Raw genomic sequence first — 16,988 nt, 5'->3', positions numbered from 1 at the left:
GCTCTTGTAAGAGAAGCTGTCCGCTATGTCAGGTCAGTAGGACTGTAGGGAAGGAGGGAGCCCACATTAGGCTGTAGCTGTAGAAATACCCTCCTGGAAAATCCCAGTTCCCCACAGCAAGTAGGGTTGGAAACTGCTACTGACCTTCTTACATGAAGTCTTCCAGTCTGAGAGAGACCTTCAGGAGAGCCTGAAGCAGATTAGTTCTACAGATCGCACCCTTGGTGGCTTCTACTTTGGGTAGGTTGTACTTTCCCTTGTCTTTGTATAGGGTACCCTTTTGCTTGCCAAAACCATTCTGTGGCAGAAAGATTACAAAGAGATTACGAAGATGAGGGAGCAGCCATCAATAACTGTGTGTTCTCCATGCAACATGAGCTAAACTTGACATTAAAGAGCAGGATGAATCAAGCAGGAGGGCAGGGAGACTGAAGTGAACTCTGCATTCTAGTACAGGATCTCATATGCTTGCAGGGAGTATCTGACTGGACAGGAAAGGGGCATGAGGAAGAAATTTGGTGTGGCCTGTATTTAGTGTAGTCCTTGCTGGCTCATGCTCTTCAGTCAAGCATTCAGGTCCTTACTTCTCTCCATTTCCCCACTAATTTGTTCTCCTTTGCCCTGTTTTTGTGTGTGGGGGGGGGTGTTTGGATTTTTTTTGTTCTTCTGTTCTTCCCCTCTCCCTGAGGAGATTTTAGTCCAGGCTCAGAGTTGCTTCTCTTCTCTGCAAATAACCTAGTAAAAGCAATAAATAGACTTTTAATAATGCTGTTTCAGAAACATAAAGGAAGAATTGTAATGTGTGTAAATAGAAGCTTTCTCCTGGATTTTCCTCTAGCAAAATAATTCATGCTCTTGGCTAATAGTTTGTCATTTTACAAATTATTTGGGGTGCCAGAGTGGGTAGGATACAGTGGTATGAGTAAGCAGTAGGAGGTAAAGAATTTTACTGGGGGAATGAAAGAAGGCATTTCCAGACCATTCAGTTAAATGTACAAGGGAAGGGGTTAGCCTTGAACAGTAGAAAAAGGAGGTAAATTTTAAGCTGTTGAGAAGACTAGGACTGAAACTAGAAGTCAGCTTCTATATTGCAAACTAATTATGCTAGTGAGAATGAAGAAATATATTTTTCTTTACATTTTAATGACTTTTTGCACCATTCAGGGATAAGAAATAAAGCCTGGATCCGCAGCCAAATTGCAGCCATTTCTGTGCCACATGTTCGGCAGACTCCAGCTTTCACGAGTAGAGCAAAGGCAGAGATCTGTGATGCATGTCTGTGACAGTGCACCTCTGATGCTGTAACAAAGACAACCTGCGTGTCTGGGTTATTCTTTCTGTGCCAGATATGCTCAGTAGTGTTTAGAAGAGATTTCTGATGTAATGCTGGCTGATGATAGAATTGAAGAGTAGTGCTGTGGAGATCAGGTATTCTTAGAAATATAATCTGTGGTAGAGCGTGACTAGTTAATCTCCTAAGCAGTGATTGCAAGACAAGTTTCTTCTAGGAACAGTGGAACTAATGAAGACTTGTTTCTTATCCAGATGTCTTCTTTATCTTTTCTATCTGCTCCTCTCCATTAGCACTGTGAAATCCTCAGAGGCAGCACTGGTACCTGATCTGGAGTTTGCCTAAATCAGTTGACGACTGACAATTGCAATGCATGGTGCATACTTTTCCTTGAGCGGGAGCATTATTTTAGGTCTTTTCCCCTTTATCCACCCACTGATATTTTTTTTTAAGTGTTGGGTTTTTTTTTCCCTCCATACTTATCTCCTATAGCACCCTCTTTGCAGCTCTATATAACTCATAGACTTGAAATCTGGAGGAAGTGCCTCACCTTTCAGGGGAAGCTCTGTAGATGCTTGCACAAGCCTCCTTCTGAACAAAAAATGAAATTAATTTGCAAAACAAATAATCAACTTTTTAAAAAAAAATGTAATCCATTGCTTAAATTATGTTCTTCTAAGCATATGATGCTTTTTTTAACAAACCTTTATTGCTTTGTGCTTTAAGATCTGTTTTGCTCTGAGCTAGTTGCACAGCTCACTAGTCCCCTTCTTTGCCAGTATTTTCTCTTTCCTTTACACCCGTACAGGATTTGTGGCAGACTTGATCCATATTTCAATGAGCAACTCTATTGCTAGTGTGAGTTCAAGAGCTGTTTGTACCAACTCAACATGGAATGAGAAAATGGTTCAAAAATTATTTGTCTGTCCAGCCATTGTGCCTTTTTATCATGAAATCCCATTGTGCTGTTACACAGATGGAACTTTTCTTGCTGAGTCTCCAGGGTCTGCCTAGCATAGTGGTAGTATGCAGTCTATCTCCTGAAGAGAAGGTGTAACAGGAATCATCTTTTTATATTTACAGCATTTGCTAAAGTCTGTGAGCTAAGAGATAGCAAGTGGGTACTGCCATATATAAAATAAGTAGTTTCCAGTGAGAAAATTGTCAAAATGTTGAAGTAAGTTTCTTCAGCTGAATAAAATTAAGTACATATGTATCCTGGTGGAATGAGAGTATTAAAAGGCAAACTTATAAAAGAAGAGATTTTCTTATTCTAGGTTTAGTGTTTTGTTCTATAGACAACTAGGGAGTTTTTGTTTTCTCTATGCACTCAAAATTTTTGTGGCCTTCAGCCAGATGATGAGTTTAGTTTGACTTCAGATGAAGTTGCTAAGCTACTCATTCTGGTTTCTTTTTAAATTTCTGATGCTGTACAACACTCTCTACCATTAGCTACCTCTTACAGCTGAGGTTGTGTAAGAGGTGTGTGTGGAGTGTAGGAGATTCTATCAAGTTTTTTTGTCTTTCTGTGCTTGTCTTTGGCTTTAGTTTTGACTACTCTTCCATTGTTTCTGAACAGAGCAAATAGCTCATAGTAGTGATCGTTGTGGTACTGTGGATGACTACACAGTGGGCCAGCTAGAGATGCTCAGGAATTGTTACATCATGAATGTAGTTCTTTTAAATTTTGTCTTGCTAATGATAATTCTACAGGGGTAAAGAAGGCAAACCCCTGTAATTTAGAGTTAAAAACTAAAATGAACATCTCTCCTCGGAACAATTTATTACCTTCTACATCTACCCTCATCCTACACTTGTCTCCCTTTTGCCCTATCCTCCCTGCCTGTCTTGACCTGGTTCAGTGTCCAGTGCTTTGCTGCAGAGCTGTCACATCTCTTGCCCTTTAAGGTGCTTCCCAGCTGGAGGGCATATCACATTACTTGAGTAAGCTCTTGATTGTAGTGTTCTTGTGTTGTAAGAAGTTTATTGTTTGTTAAAGTGATTTATCCAGCAGGTGATTAATAGTCACTGAAAGACAAGCAACTCTCTGGGAGCCCCTGAAGCTACAGCAGTGTGCAGTTATGTCTGTCTCAGCTTTGAACTCAAACCTGTGGGTCAGCTCATGAGTAGCAGTAGTTTACAGAGCCCTGTGCTGTCCTGGCTTTTGGCACAGCTTGTTGTATTCACCTGATTCTCATTTGATGCTGTCCAACAGTAGCAGATTGCTAGGTACACATATTACTTCAACTAAATACTTCAGGACTTCAGTCTCAGAAGAACTTTCTGATAAACTCATGCTATCTGCACTGATGTAGAAAAGAGCCTGACTGATATGAAGGACTTCTTTGCTCCATGTGAATGCTGCTGATTTGGTGGCCATTACGTAGAAGGATTCAAGAAACATGAATGGGCAAAATCTTGAAGCTACTCTTTAGCAGGTTGCCAACAGTATTTACTAAGTGGAAATGTCACAGTAGGATTTATTCATGTGAAACTCGACTGCAGTTTCAGCTGGTCCAAAGCAATGGAGAAGTAACTTAGATGGGCAAAAGCCAGAGAGTTTCTCAAACCTAGAAACTGATTGGTAAGGCAGATGGAGCATCCATTAGACTTATGGAGACCAATTACTCTGAAAAAACTTTATGCCAGATAAAGTAGTCAGTACAATCCAAAATTTTACGTAGAAAATAATGTTGCCATTATTGTCTGTTTATTCTCTTGGTTTTTAATATTTTAGAAGTGGCACTGACTGCTCAGGTCAGGCATCTTTTAAATAATCCCATGCTTTCTAGGGATATTCAGAGTAATTTACAAAGTGCAGACTCCTGGAAATATGAGAAGGCCTTTGCAGTATGGATCCTTCATTCTCGTTTGGTCAGTGTGAGCAGCCATTTCAGTCTGAAATTTGAATGGCTCTGCTCTGATCCACCCAGTTGAAGTGAGTTGTGAATGGTGGCAAAGAAGAAGTCCCAAGAATGTTGTTTGACTACTTGATGCTGAAATGCATCATAGAAATGTGTTTGAAAGTGCTGACTGCAAAATTTGATGTGGTTGAAAATTTGATTGCTGTCGACAAAGAGCTGGGTGGAGATGGAAGGAACAGCTCCAGTGAGAGCTGCTGTCCTTAGGTCTTGTAGGATCTCCTTTCCTAGGAATACCTGATCCTTTTCATAAAATCCCTGCTGTGTCCAGCCTGAGTTTGTTAGTGTTGTAGCTGTTGTGACTAACTTCTATGTCTTTTGCCACAATGTGGGAGTAGCAGATGGATTGTGACCTGCCTCTTAGCTGAGTCCATGGCATGAATACATAAAATGGAGCAAAGATTTGCCAAGATTTGACAAATTAAAGTTTTCTAAGTATTATTAGGGGTTGGATGGGTATCTCCCATGTCTGTTTTTTTTTGTCTCTGAATAGCAAAAGCTAGCATATGACTGTGATGCACACAGAACAGGGCATATGAGTAAGAAGATGCTATTTTTACTCAATTGCTTTTCAGAATAGAGCAATTGTTACTGAATGTATCTCAGGTACTTGCCAAATATGCTTTAATGTACCCTTAATTGAGCTGCTTAAAATTTTAAGCAGCCAACAGTATTCCCACTGAAACAAGTGGTTATGGAATGTTTGACATGGTATGCAGCAGAGTGCACAAAGCTGGAGATTGATCATGGATTTGATCTGCAGATCTAATGTAGCCTTGAGCCTGCAGATGGATAGACAAAGACTTTACATCTGCCCATGAAAAACTTCGTATATATCAAGGCTGTGTTTTGAGGAGTGCCTTCAGGCTTTTCTCAAGACAGGATCCACAGAGTAGCCTCCAGTAAAAGGCAAGACTTGCCCCCAAATGCCAGTGACTACTTATGGCTCTTGGTGACTTTTCCGTACCTTCAAGCATGCTCAGACAAGCTGTCTTTTGGGTGCTGGCCAGGCAGGAGGCAGGCATGTATGGGAAGCCGGTTGTGGGGGGACTGAAGCATTCACGTTGCTCTGCAATCTCTCCTCTTGGGTTGCATACACATGCTGTGAGGGCTATGCGTGGGCACAGATGTGTCAGCTTCTGCAGGGCAACAAATTCTTTTGCTCTGTGTTGCATGGAAAGGGCTTAGGTTTGTGTTCTGGGATGTGGAAAAATGATACACTGTATATTGCATTACTTTTATTTCTTCCCTAGTTTTTTAGCACCAGCGTGGTCATTTTTCCATTTTGGATGATCCAGTTACTATTTTCTTACAGACTTTTTGACTGTCATAACCCAGCAGTCTTTAGAGTTCTGGAAAAGTGGTTATTTTCCTGTAAATTCAGCTCTACTCTTGAGTACAAGAGCACTTAGGTACCTTTGTTTTAAGTAATAGTTTGTTTCAGAAATATCATCTAGGGATCTGTGTTACTCTACCTGCCAGCACCATAAGAGGCTTTAAAGGGCTGATCTGCAGCTGGCAGAAAGTAGCAATTCTGGCCCCTTCCTCAGCTCCTCATCCTTTGCTTCTAGGCCAAGCAGGGGTAAAAGGGCAGCTTTTATTTTGGATCTACATTGTGTTTTTGGGTTTCTATTCAGGTTTGTGAAATGTTGTACCACGGATTCTTTTGCTTATAGGGAAAGTTAAGGCTACTAATTATGAGTACCACTAAAAGTAACACAGTTACCCAGAAACAGGAGTGCAAAAGTCAGTCACAGGAAGGGGAGGTTGCCTCAGGATCCAGACATTTAAGATTTTCTACATGTGCCAAGGAGGTTGATCAGGCTATTCCCTATGTGAGTGCTGGAACTGTGAAATTTAGAACAGAAACAGATTAAACTACTGCCACAGTTTTAAATGTGCATTTCTCTGGTATGGTTTGCATTTGTTTTATTTTCCTCTCTGGCTGCTTTCCTTATTCTGCTGTCATTAGTCCACACCTCATTAGATGCTCCTAGAGAGTGCATCCCTCCTGCTTATTAGGATAGTGTAGGTGGTAATTGGCAGTGGTAGAAAGTGCTGAAGGAGAGATAATCAGCTGGGTAAGTCATTCTCTTTGCAGAACCTGACTTACTGACTTACTGGGCACAGCTTACTTGTCTCACATTGTTTAGGACCTAGAATGTTGTAGTAATTGAAAATGCAATAGAAAAATGAACTTGCTTGCCTAGAAAAGAAAAAAGGTGTGGCTAAACACTGAATGCATAGGGTGTTCTGTCCTACCCCAGTAAAACATGTGAGCTGCGGGTCTTGGATGTGTAGTGAATCCAGAGTTCAAAACAGTAGCCTGTGCTGAATAGCTTTATAGAGTGTTGCATTGCCTCTCATTTTCTTTCTCTAATACCTTGCCCTGAATCCCTGTCAAGGTACAGAGAGCTCATTTGCAATGATCTGACACAGCTCTGGTTACTGTGTAATGCTTCCTAGTATTATGACCATATTTGCAACATTGGCTTCTTTCCTAAACAGCATTTCCTTCCTTTTTTTTTTTTTTTTCCCAGCTATCCATTGCAATCTGAATCCAAGTGGTATTGATCACCCTGTCCCCACAGAAGGTATTAATCTGCAACTTGAAGGTGAAGGAGTTGAATCACCTTCTGTTAAGAACAGTAGTACTCCAAAAGGGCCTGAGTCAAAAGAAACACCCAAGAGGCAACAAGTGGAGCAAGAAATATCTAAGGTAGGTAGAACTGAATTCATATTTATTTTGTCTTAAAGAATACAGACTTACTGAATCCTAGCTACTGCTTAAAAAGCATTTATCATCCTATTAAAAACATAAAGATGCAAAAGTAACAGTGAGGAAGTGGGTATAACAGGAGCTAGGTATTACCCTGTTGCTTTAGCACCCTCTTTACATCTTGAACATTGCACTGTTTTATTTTTCTCTAAATAAAGAGATTCCATTATTTCAATTATCTTAATCAGGCACTATAGAGACTTCTTTTTAAAATTGACTTTGTTAACAACCAGAGTGGGAAAAAATGTTTTTCTTGAGTGGTTTTTGTTTATTTTTTTTCTTGGATCAGGTAAAGAAGAGAAAGATTCTGTAGTCATGAATATATGGATTCTTATATGGATAACTGAATTTTATTGAACTGATAACTAATTTTAGGTAAAATACCAGGTCAGTTATATGTCTTGTTTGTCAGTGAATAAACATGCTTCAGAGGTGAATTCTTGTTTGTGTGCAGCAGACGTGACTACCAAATGCAGCTAAATGTGTGTGCTTTGGTTATAGGGTAATAATATGTTTTATTAGTTTGTTTTTAACTAGAATGAAAAATAAGAGAATGTTAAAAAAGAGAGAAATTCTTTAAAAGCCTTATCAAGTCTTATTCCTCTTTAAATTCCTAAACTCAAGGTCTTAGAGATGATTTCTGTAGAGTGGAAAATTGAGATTTTGTTGAATCTGACAGTTTGGGAATTAACAGAGCAAATAAAATTAGTGCCTTTTTTTAAGATCCAAAGAAAGCAGTAACAATTAACTCAATAACTGAACAGGTAAAAATTATTTAACAACTAATCTAACAAATAATATGCATACAGTTGTGATGTCTTTTGCTTTTGAAATAAAATAGCATTCAATATTTTGATCAGTAGTCTTGACAATAAAAGCTTGGTATGAATTCTTCATTCTGATTTTTATCCAATTTTATCTGATTTTTTTTTTTTAATCAAGTTTTAAATGAATACAATTTAAATTAATTTATTTCTCCTTGAAGTCACTGAACTAGATTCTTGTAGTCTTTTATGCAAAATTATTACTCACATTGCACATTTATCTTAAACCCTTGGAGAACAGCTTTGTGCTTATTGTTTTGAATTGTCCACTTGGTAACAAAACCACCAAATTTTGGACAGGATTTGAGGGAAAGCTCAGCTAATAACAGGTTTACCCAGCTTTTCACAGACAAAGACAAGCTAATCCTGCCTGTGTTTCAACATAGGTAGATGAAAACCTGCCCTGTGTTGAAAGCTAAGGAGATCTGTTAAGCTGGGGGATAACCTTGCAAGCTTGGATGTGAAGCATCTGAAAGATAGGACTTCCAGTTGAGAATGGACTTACATATAGTTGGAATGGCCTGCCCAGGGAGGTGGTAGAGTCACTGTCCCTGGAGGTGTTCAAGAAAAGACTGCATGAGGCAATTAGTGCCATGGTGTAGTTGATTGGACAGGGCTGGGTGCTAGGTTGGACTGGGTGATCTTGAAGGTCTCTTCCAACCCAGTTGATTCTATGATTCTATGACATAGAACACAGGCAAATCAAGCTTGCTTTTGCTAGTGGAAAATCAGGATAAAATGTAGCAATAATTTAATATATTTGAGCTGTACGTGGAGTGATGAATAGAAGATGGTTTCCAAGGCTGTCCCTGCTGGAGATGGCTGGGAAAGAGGAGGAGCAATAGTCTTCTTAAACCAGTGAAATCAACTAATTGGTTTCCTATATCTGATTGCAGTAGCTTTATTCAGAAAGTCTGACATATTTCAGATGTGAAAACAAACCACCAAATAAAACTAAAGATTTTGCTTCATACAATAAGCTTGGCATAGTAATATCATGCTGCTGAAGTGGACTGTTCTTCTCAATGTATTGCTGCCTTGTTATTAACATTGATGTTTTTTATGTCTTGTATTAACTAAGCTATTTTTCATCTGGATTCCTATGTTGTACCCCAAGCTGGCATGTCTTTCCTGACTTGCTCTGCCTTAAAAGTTAAAAATGTATTGCTGTGTACTCTGAAGTGTGAATACAGAATTGGTTTTGTAACTTGTGTGGCTTTAAGAGTTACATTAAGCTGTCATTATGAAATTGTATCTGTACATTGGAAAGATGAGCATGGATAGAGGAAAGTACTGTAAATACAACTTCACAGGGAGTTCATTTATATGTCCTCGTTGCTCAGTTGTTTTTGAAAAAGCTTCTTTGCAATCCTATATATTCATCAAATAATGTTCACACCTCATACCCACAGTAGTTAGACTATTATTGAATGCAATTTAAGATGCCTTATAGACCATCTTACCTGCTTTTAGCTTTCTAATTTGTCATCTTTGGGACCAGTTTCAGTGCTTCAAACCTCTGGCTGCAAAGTAACAAACAAAATCTTCTTTCTAACAAAGTGAGTCCTTCTTTCCCTGTCCTTGGCTATGGACTTGCAGAAAGTAGTAACTCATGGGCTACAGATTTAAAGTTCCTGTTTATGCAGCTCCTGTAACGTAAATCAGGGATCACAAGTGTTTGTTTTTGTTTTTGGGGTGCAGGCAGAAGTGTAGCCTGAAGCATTCAGAAGTTCCTGCTGAGTACAGAATCTAATTTTTCATAGACTGACTGAGGTAGAATTTTAACAGAAAATGGAACAGTGATCTTAGTCTCCCTCAGCTGGTTCCCTAAGGAATGACCTTGTTACAAATGTAAGCAAGTCCAGCAAGACCAAGATTATTCATGTTTCAATTGATGTGCATAATCCAGGAGACTCTGTCAATGTATAGGATATAATACAAATTAAGTATTTTTACACTTCAAGTAGTTTCCTTAGATTTTTTTGTTTGTTTGTTTCAGATACTTATTTTAAAGTGTATATTTATGTACATCAGCATGCACACTTTCTTGGTCAGTAATTGTTTTTTTCAGTATTCATGGTCTATGAGAAAAATTCAGGCAGTCAATTGGACACTTAATGAGAGGAAAACTTCATTGGAGAATGCAATGGTGGGTTTTAATATACATCTTAAAATGTATTATTTCTTTAACATCTACATCTAATCTCTTGTATGTGGTTTCTGGAATTCCTACCTTTTTTTGTAATTATTAAACCAGCTCTTAGATCTGCTATGCTTGATTTTAATACCATAGATGTCCCTAGAAATATAGGAGTTAGGACATTTGGAGTTACAAAGGAGAGTTGTCTTAAAAAAAAAAACAACATCCAAAAAAAAACCCCAAAAAAAACCCCCAAAAAAACCCAAAATCCAAGCAACACAAAATCCCCCAAGCCAACTTGTACTATACTTCTGCAGTTCTGTACTTCTCTGTGTATAGGCTTTAACTGTGTTCAGTGCAGTCTTCCCTGCCGCTGAAGGTATTGAAGAAAACACTCCCTGTGCTCCTAATCCTTCGACTAATCGCTGCAGTGCCTTGAAGTCCTTTTTAATTGCTTTTGCTCTTCTGTATTCAGCCTCATTGCTTCCAACCTGTATGACCAGTAATGGATCATAATCAGAGGGCTACACCCTACTAAGGAGTTTCCTGGTAACAGCTGACCTGGCCCTCGAGGAGGCAGCAGACTTCTCTGTGGGGTGGATCCGGTTGGAATATGGGGCCCTCTGTTCCCCTCAGAAGGCAATCACCTACAACAATCATTCTCCTTTTCTTCTGAACACAAGTAGTCCTAACGTGTATTAACTTCTCTCAAGGCCCATGTTGCACTCATAAAGCCCTGTTCATCATAAACATGAGACTTAAATCTGCTCTGTCACTTAGTAGAAGATTATTTATCCGAGGAGTTTTGATTCTGAGGTAAGGTGTGCATATCTTGTGATGTATTTTGTCTTATTATATGGTAGCAGCAAATAATAAAAGCTTTTTACTGACAACCATTACAGCTGCAATTTTAACCTTGTGTTGGCAAGGTTTTAAATCTGACTTGGATCCTTTAAAACATTCATAAAAAATATGGAAAGAAACTGATAGAAAAAGTGAGAAGTGTTTAGTTTTTTTCTTAAAAACCCAGCAACAATAAACCCCAACAAACAAACTTTTTTTTAATCAAAATCACTGAAAGACTGACTGAACTCAGTAACATGAAGATAAGCATTTATCTTGGCTTAGTGCACCCACATCAGGACTGATCTGATCACCACGATGAAAACCAACAGATAAAGCATTATATATTTACTTATTTATTTTAACTCTTCCCCTTCTTTTATATGACTAATAGAAATATATACAGAATCTGAGTATATAGCTTATCTGAAATAGATACAAAAATACTTAGTAACTCTCAGTGTCAGGTAGCTGCAATAATTACTCTTCAGGTCAGTGTGTCTTTCTGATGTCTCCATTCTGTGATTGCTAGTAATACCCAGTAATTGGTGTGCTTGTTTATATCTTCGTTTTCAGCTGACTTTTTTTGTCATGGGTTGCATAGTTAGAAGCATGCACATTTTTTTGCTTTCACATGTCTAAATTTGGAGCTGAAATACTTGATGTATTCCTCTCTCAGCCTGTCATTCATGATCCTAACCTCTGGCTGAAGTTTGAAGCTTCAGAACTATGCGGTAAAAAAATCCTATCCTGAGCATCAAAACAGGAGCTTTGAGTGACCCTGCACATTTCCAGCAGCTGAAGCTGGTGTTTTATTTATCACTCTGGGGTTTTGCTGGTATGAATGAAGTGCTGGAATATCTCTACCTCTAGTGCAGAATGTAGCTGCTTGGTTCAAAATTTACACTGTCATGAGCCAGGAAAATTAGAAGCATCTCTAACTTCTGGGATCCTGTAAGCTGTCTTATCCCAGGACAACAAATGCTGATTGACAATCCAAGTGTATTCCTGCTGTAGTACATTTTCCCCATTGCTAAATCACCCATTCTTGTAATAAATAGCGTAATATGGAGGCCCACATTTTTGCAGCTAGGTTTCTACATTTAGCATAAAAGATCTGGCTTCTCCTGTTCGTCCTGTTAGCCCTGGCTGTATGCCTGAGGATTCTGAAATATCATCTGCCCCGACAGCAGACGTGTCTGAGTGGGAGATCTTGCCGGAGTTAGCTGTGCTCTGCTTAGGACAGTGAAGGGAAAAGAAGGGTATTTGCAAAGGACCTTATTAATTTCTTTCACATCTCATCACAAGATGGGATCATTTGTTTATTGCTTATCTTCTTTCTCCCCAAAGAAGTCAGAATAATTAGCTCAGAGTAATACTCTTCAGATGAGTATAAATAGAACTGATGAAGTTTACTCACAAAGATCAGTATTCATTGATCTTTCAAACTATTTAAAAGGATCCTTTATTAAATAAATCTGGATGAGCATGAGCTATCTATGACTTCAGCCCATCAGGTGGTAACAGGAAGATAAATTTTCTGTCAGGCTTTTTACAATTGGACTTTGACCAAAAAAAACCAATCAACATTGAAAACATTTTCAGTGGATATATGCACACAGAGCATGCATGTGAAGGATGGCCCATGGCAAATGGTGCAGACTGTGACGCTGTGGTGGGTTAGAGGCTGCACAAATGCACAGCAAAGTGTTGGCTTCTGTTGCAAGGAGCGAGTGCAGTCCTCATACAGGGCAGGCGGGAGCAGATGGTTACAGAGAGGCAGCTGAGGTAGCATACGGAGCGAAGCATAGTCTGATCTGACTCCTGTTGTCCTGTGAAAGCTACCAATGTGAAATCTGTGCTTTTTCCTACTACATTAGCGTGAAAAGGAGCAGCAATTGCAGCAGGTATTAGCAAACGTAGCAGTAAAAAGCTGTGGCAGTACTCTAGAACAAAATGTGATGTCTAATGCTATAGACAGTGTAGACACAGATATATTATTTAACTTCTTCTCTTCAGGGAAAAAGAAATACAGATAAAAAGACAGAACAACTTTTAAAGGAAAAAGCAATTCTGTACAGCTTGTGGCTGCTTAATGTTCTTACCATGCCAGCTCTGCTGCTTGCCTCCTTGTGAAGCTGCTCCACAAAGCCATCCAAACCCTCAGCTTTCACTTTGAAGTGACTTCATAGAGATTGCTTCAAAAATAAAGTACTATTTTAATGACACAGCTGCCTTGATGGGGAAGGAAAAGTACAGAATTGCCCAATAAAGAAAATAATAGCATGGTGATTAGAGGGATTACAAAGTGTATTATAGAACCAATTTAGCATTTAAAATGGGAAAGCAGTTTAATGCTCCACTGCAAGTTCTGCAAATAGTGTGTCTCATCTGAGTAATAACAATAATTTCATTAATCTGCCACATGTGCATGCTGGACTCTTCTGACAAAGCTGATTAGCAGTTGCTGTAGTCCACCTTTCTTTCTACAAGTGGGAACTTTTTTATTTTCCATTTTGAAAAACAACATAATTGCTGAGCACTGAGTGTGAAATATGTCACAATCACAAAAGGGGTGTGGGACTGTAATAGCCTTGATAATATCTGAAGGTGTTATCAACCTGTCAAGCTTTCCTTCAGTGCAGAGGTGCACTAAGGAAGGAAGGAATTTCATTAGGAGAGTCTGGAAAAGGGTGGCCTGGGGCAGAGTGGAATCTGTCTTCTCCTCGATGACTGTGGGTGGAATTGAGCTTGCTGATGAAGTCAGCTTGAATTGTCTGTGTGTAAGCTGGGTATCTAAACTATTACATTTGGTAGAGGAGTATAGAGAGGGATCACAACTCCATCTGAAGTAGCACTACTCAGCTAAATCTATTCTCTGGGGGCTACACTGACACTTTGGGTATTCAGATCTCAAACTCAGTTCTGTCCTCTGCCCTCCTAGCTAGCCGGCCTCTATGTTTGATGTTGAAATGATAATTAATGGGTTTGGATTAAAAGAAAATGATTGGAGTATGTGTGTTTTGGTTTTCCCCCTTTTAATTGGTCATCAACTTTAGAGCCTTTCCACAGAAGTGAGCTTTCTAGGCTCAATTTTTTGAACTGTGGAAGAATAATGATAATTAGGATCAGGTAAAACTGCTGTTTCTTTAAAAAAAATGGAGTACATCTGCCACTAAAATTTTGTCTTTTGCATGTATATGTGTGTAAAATTGATTGTCTAAAAGATTTGCAGTGTGTCAGTGAAAACAAAAAATATTTGCTTGGTCAGGCTGCCTGAGAATAATAAATGCAGCAGCAGGATTGCTGCCTGTTCCTATTCCTCTCCATGGGACACATCCTCCAGCTGTTTTCTGTGGTGAGTCGTGGCGAAGGCCTCTGCTGGTGCTTTGCTTGTGTCATGCCTCTGATTTTCATTGGAAGTATTTAGTGAATGGAGATTAGGGTGTGCATGACATTTCACTCTAAGTGATATCTTGTCTCATTTAGGGCCTCTAAGAACTGCAAAAATGCCAATGGTAATAACCTCTGAAATCAAGGAGACTTTAAAGTACACTTTCATTTCACACTTTGCAAATACTCATTCTTTTTAGCAATTTCTGCATGTGGACTTCAGTCAGAAATGTTTTTGTTTCATCTTTGTTCCACAGTCAGCTGCAGATTACTGTGTAGTTGATATGCCACTGCAGGGAGCAGGGGAACGGCTCCCAAATGTTAAAGCAGGAATTTTCTGTGATGTTGTATATTAGCTGTGGGGCAAGCAGAAGGGAAAGAGAATATTGTGTTTAATGAGGCAATTCTTCCCTTTTCTCTTTGATTTTTTTTTAATCAGCTAATTTCTAAGTAGTGTGGGGTTTCTTTGGCTGTGATACCATTATGTGAAACTTTGGTACAGCCTGAGGATGGCTGTAAGTGCCTGTGTCCTACTTCCAGTACTTAATTGCTTCTAGTACTTGAGTACTTCCAATACTTGAGTGCTTCTAGTCGAGGGAAAGCTTTTATATTGTCATTAACAACTCTAGGTATTTCACAGGTTAGTTCAAAACTAAGAGTGATATCCAGGTATGACAAACTAAAAGAAGTATTATAAGTTTTCAAGAGTGAGAGCAGAGGGAAGGAGGAAGCTGCACAACAGAATGTTTCTTTGAATTTGGAAGGTGTCAAAGTGTAGCTATGGCCTTTAGCACTTAGAAGAGACAAATGCTGTTGATGACAGTGGCATCAAACATCACAAGGAATTTCCTTTTAAGAGATTAAGGAATGTCAGTCCAATTCCTTCAACAAATCCACAGTTTAAGAAGAGAAAAGAGACTACCTTCTGGTTCCAGGCTATTTACTTAATTTAGCTTCTGAACTCTTGTTCTTTTCATGCAAACCTGTGATGTTTTCCTGTTCTCTAAGTATACCAGCCAGCTGTCATCTTCAGTCTGTCAGCCCCATGAGATTCTGCAGACAGACCCATAGCCATCTTCTGTCTACCAGTTCAGTCTTCACTTGCCAAACTGGTAATCTGGCTACCCTTAGAGCCTGCATCTTTTCTCTTTATCTCGACCCCCTTTGCTCTATGAAGAGCAAAGAGTTTGCTGAAGTAAAAGAGTTAGCCATGACCAGTTAAGGCTGATGTATTCAATCTTGCTTTGCAAACTGCTGCCTGAAATAGGGGACATAATAGTGCAGTGTTACTAAAGCCCGCTTGTGCCCGATACAGATTGAATAACCAGCAGGATCTGCTTAGGGCTTCCCACCAATCTGACTGTGAGTGTGCAGTGGGAGAAGCTCAGCATGGCTTTTAGGAGGCAGCTGTGCCCATCTTATGTCCCACAGCACCTCAGAGATGTGACCCTTCTCCTTGAAACCTCAAGAGCTGCCACAGCAGAATCAGCTAGAGTGCAGGCTCAGCTGTTGGGACAAGAGAGCAAGGCCACTGTTTTGGGTTATAGGAAGCTGTTCATTTGGCCATTCCTTGCAACATAAACATTGCATTTCATGCCTACCTAGAGGTTACAACACAACTGCTAGCAATCGTTAATGTAGTCCGGATCATCAGTTCTTCTATCTGCCCTACCTCCTCTTCTGGAGATTGTAGTTATTACTGGTAGGAGCTGTGCTTGGTAGAATGAACATTTCTAATTCCACCAGTGTCTAGGAATTTATGTTGTGATGATGCATAATGCTGCACTTCTAGGCTTAAATGCGTCCTTGACATGCGTATCTAAAAATAGAGAACCTTCTGCTCTGAGCAAGGTAGAGTTAGTACATATCTTGAGGCCTTTTTCTATCCTTAATGTAGAGAATCTCAGAAGTGGGTATTATGTTCTGTCTCTTTTTTCTTTCTTCCTCTAATGTCTGTAAATGCATCCATCAGCTACTGATGACTTTGCTGACCTAGACACCCTCTACTTTTTTTGCCTTTTTCCCTTGCTTTAAACAAAAGTGTGACAATAGAGTCTGCATCTAATGGGTTTAGAACTGTTATTATTCCATCCTTCATTCAAGCCTGATTGCTTTCAGTCGCAGCAGTACATTTTCCATTGCAAAGGATTTTATGATGTGTTTTCATTAGGAAAAGGTAGATGTAAGTGAACTTCAGCAAACCCATGCTGATAATAGAGCCTTCTAGCAAAGTAAAACTTGTGTACAGCTTTGAAGTTCTATTTAAAAATAATTAATATCTTTGCTGATTACATAGAAAAACTTTTTTTTTATGGAGAGTCACAATTGTATGATCTCCTTCAGATATAGGGCTTGTCTCAAATGTACTTTTCTTTTAGTGGCTCAGAATTCTTGTTCTTTTTCCAGGTTTGTCCTAAAGAGCAAATATCTTAATTGTCAACATTTCAGCATTAGATGGTGAGTTGTGAAGTTGATGAGGAAAACCAAGAGCATTGTTTCATGTACTAAGCTTTCTTAAAACCTTTCTTGTTGGCTGTAGCAGAATCCGAAGTGCTACTTAGGGTTCATGCTTGTTAAGCTCTCATTACTCTATTTCTGTAGTGAAGGCTACCTTGTGGCTTGCAAACTATAGTTAATTATCCCTAGCAACTGATAGCAGATTATTTTGGAAAAGTTTTTTTTTCTCCTCATAACTATCAGCTTTATTTTCCATCACTATTGTTTCATGTTTCCTACTCTCTGTTGAAATAATTTACTTCTGGAAGGTGTTCATTTTCAAGCATCATTTTTGAAGGAG

The 16,988-nt window shown here is 39.1% G+C and overlaps 1 protein-coding gene across 6 annotated transcripts in view; it reads left to right on the top strand.

The window, feature by feature from the left end:
- SAMD12 (sterile alpha motif domain containing 12) overlaps window positions 1-16,988 on the top strand; it is a 178,663-nt gene that overhangs the window by 6,958 nt on the left and 154,717 nt on the right. For all 6 annotated transcript variants that reach the window (XM_064154194.1, XM_064154190.1, XM_064154195.1 and 3 more), the window contains exon 2: window positions 6,753-6,931. In XM_064154194.1, coding sequence (XP_064010264.1) covers window positions 6,753-6,931 — 179 coding nt within the window. The remainder of the gene's footprint in view (window positions 1-6,752; window positions 6,932-16,988) is intronic.

Source organism: Pogoniulus pusillus, chromosome 14 (genome assembly GCF_015220805.1).
Source record: "Pogoniulus pusillus isolate bPogPus1 chromosome 14, bPogPus1.pri, whole genome shotgun sequence".
NCBI classification, from domain to species: Eukaryota; Metazoa; Chordata; class Aves; order Piciformes; family Lybiidae; genus Pogoniulus; species Pogoniulus pusillus.
The sequence above is the reverse complement of the archived record's forward strand: the minus strand, read 5'-3'. Positions and strand labels throughout refer to the sequence as shown.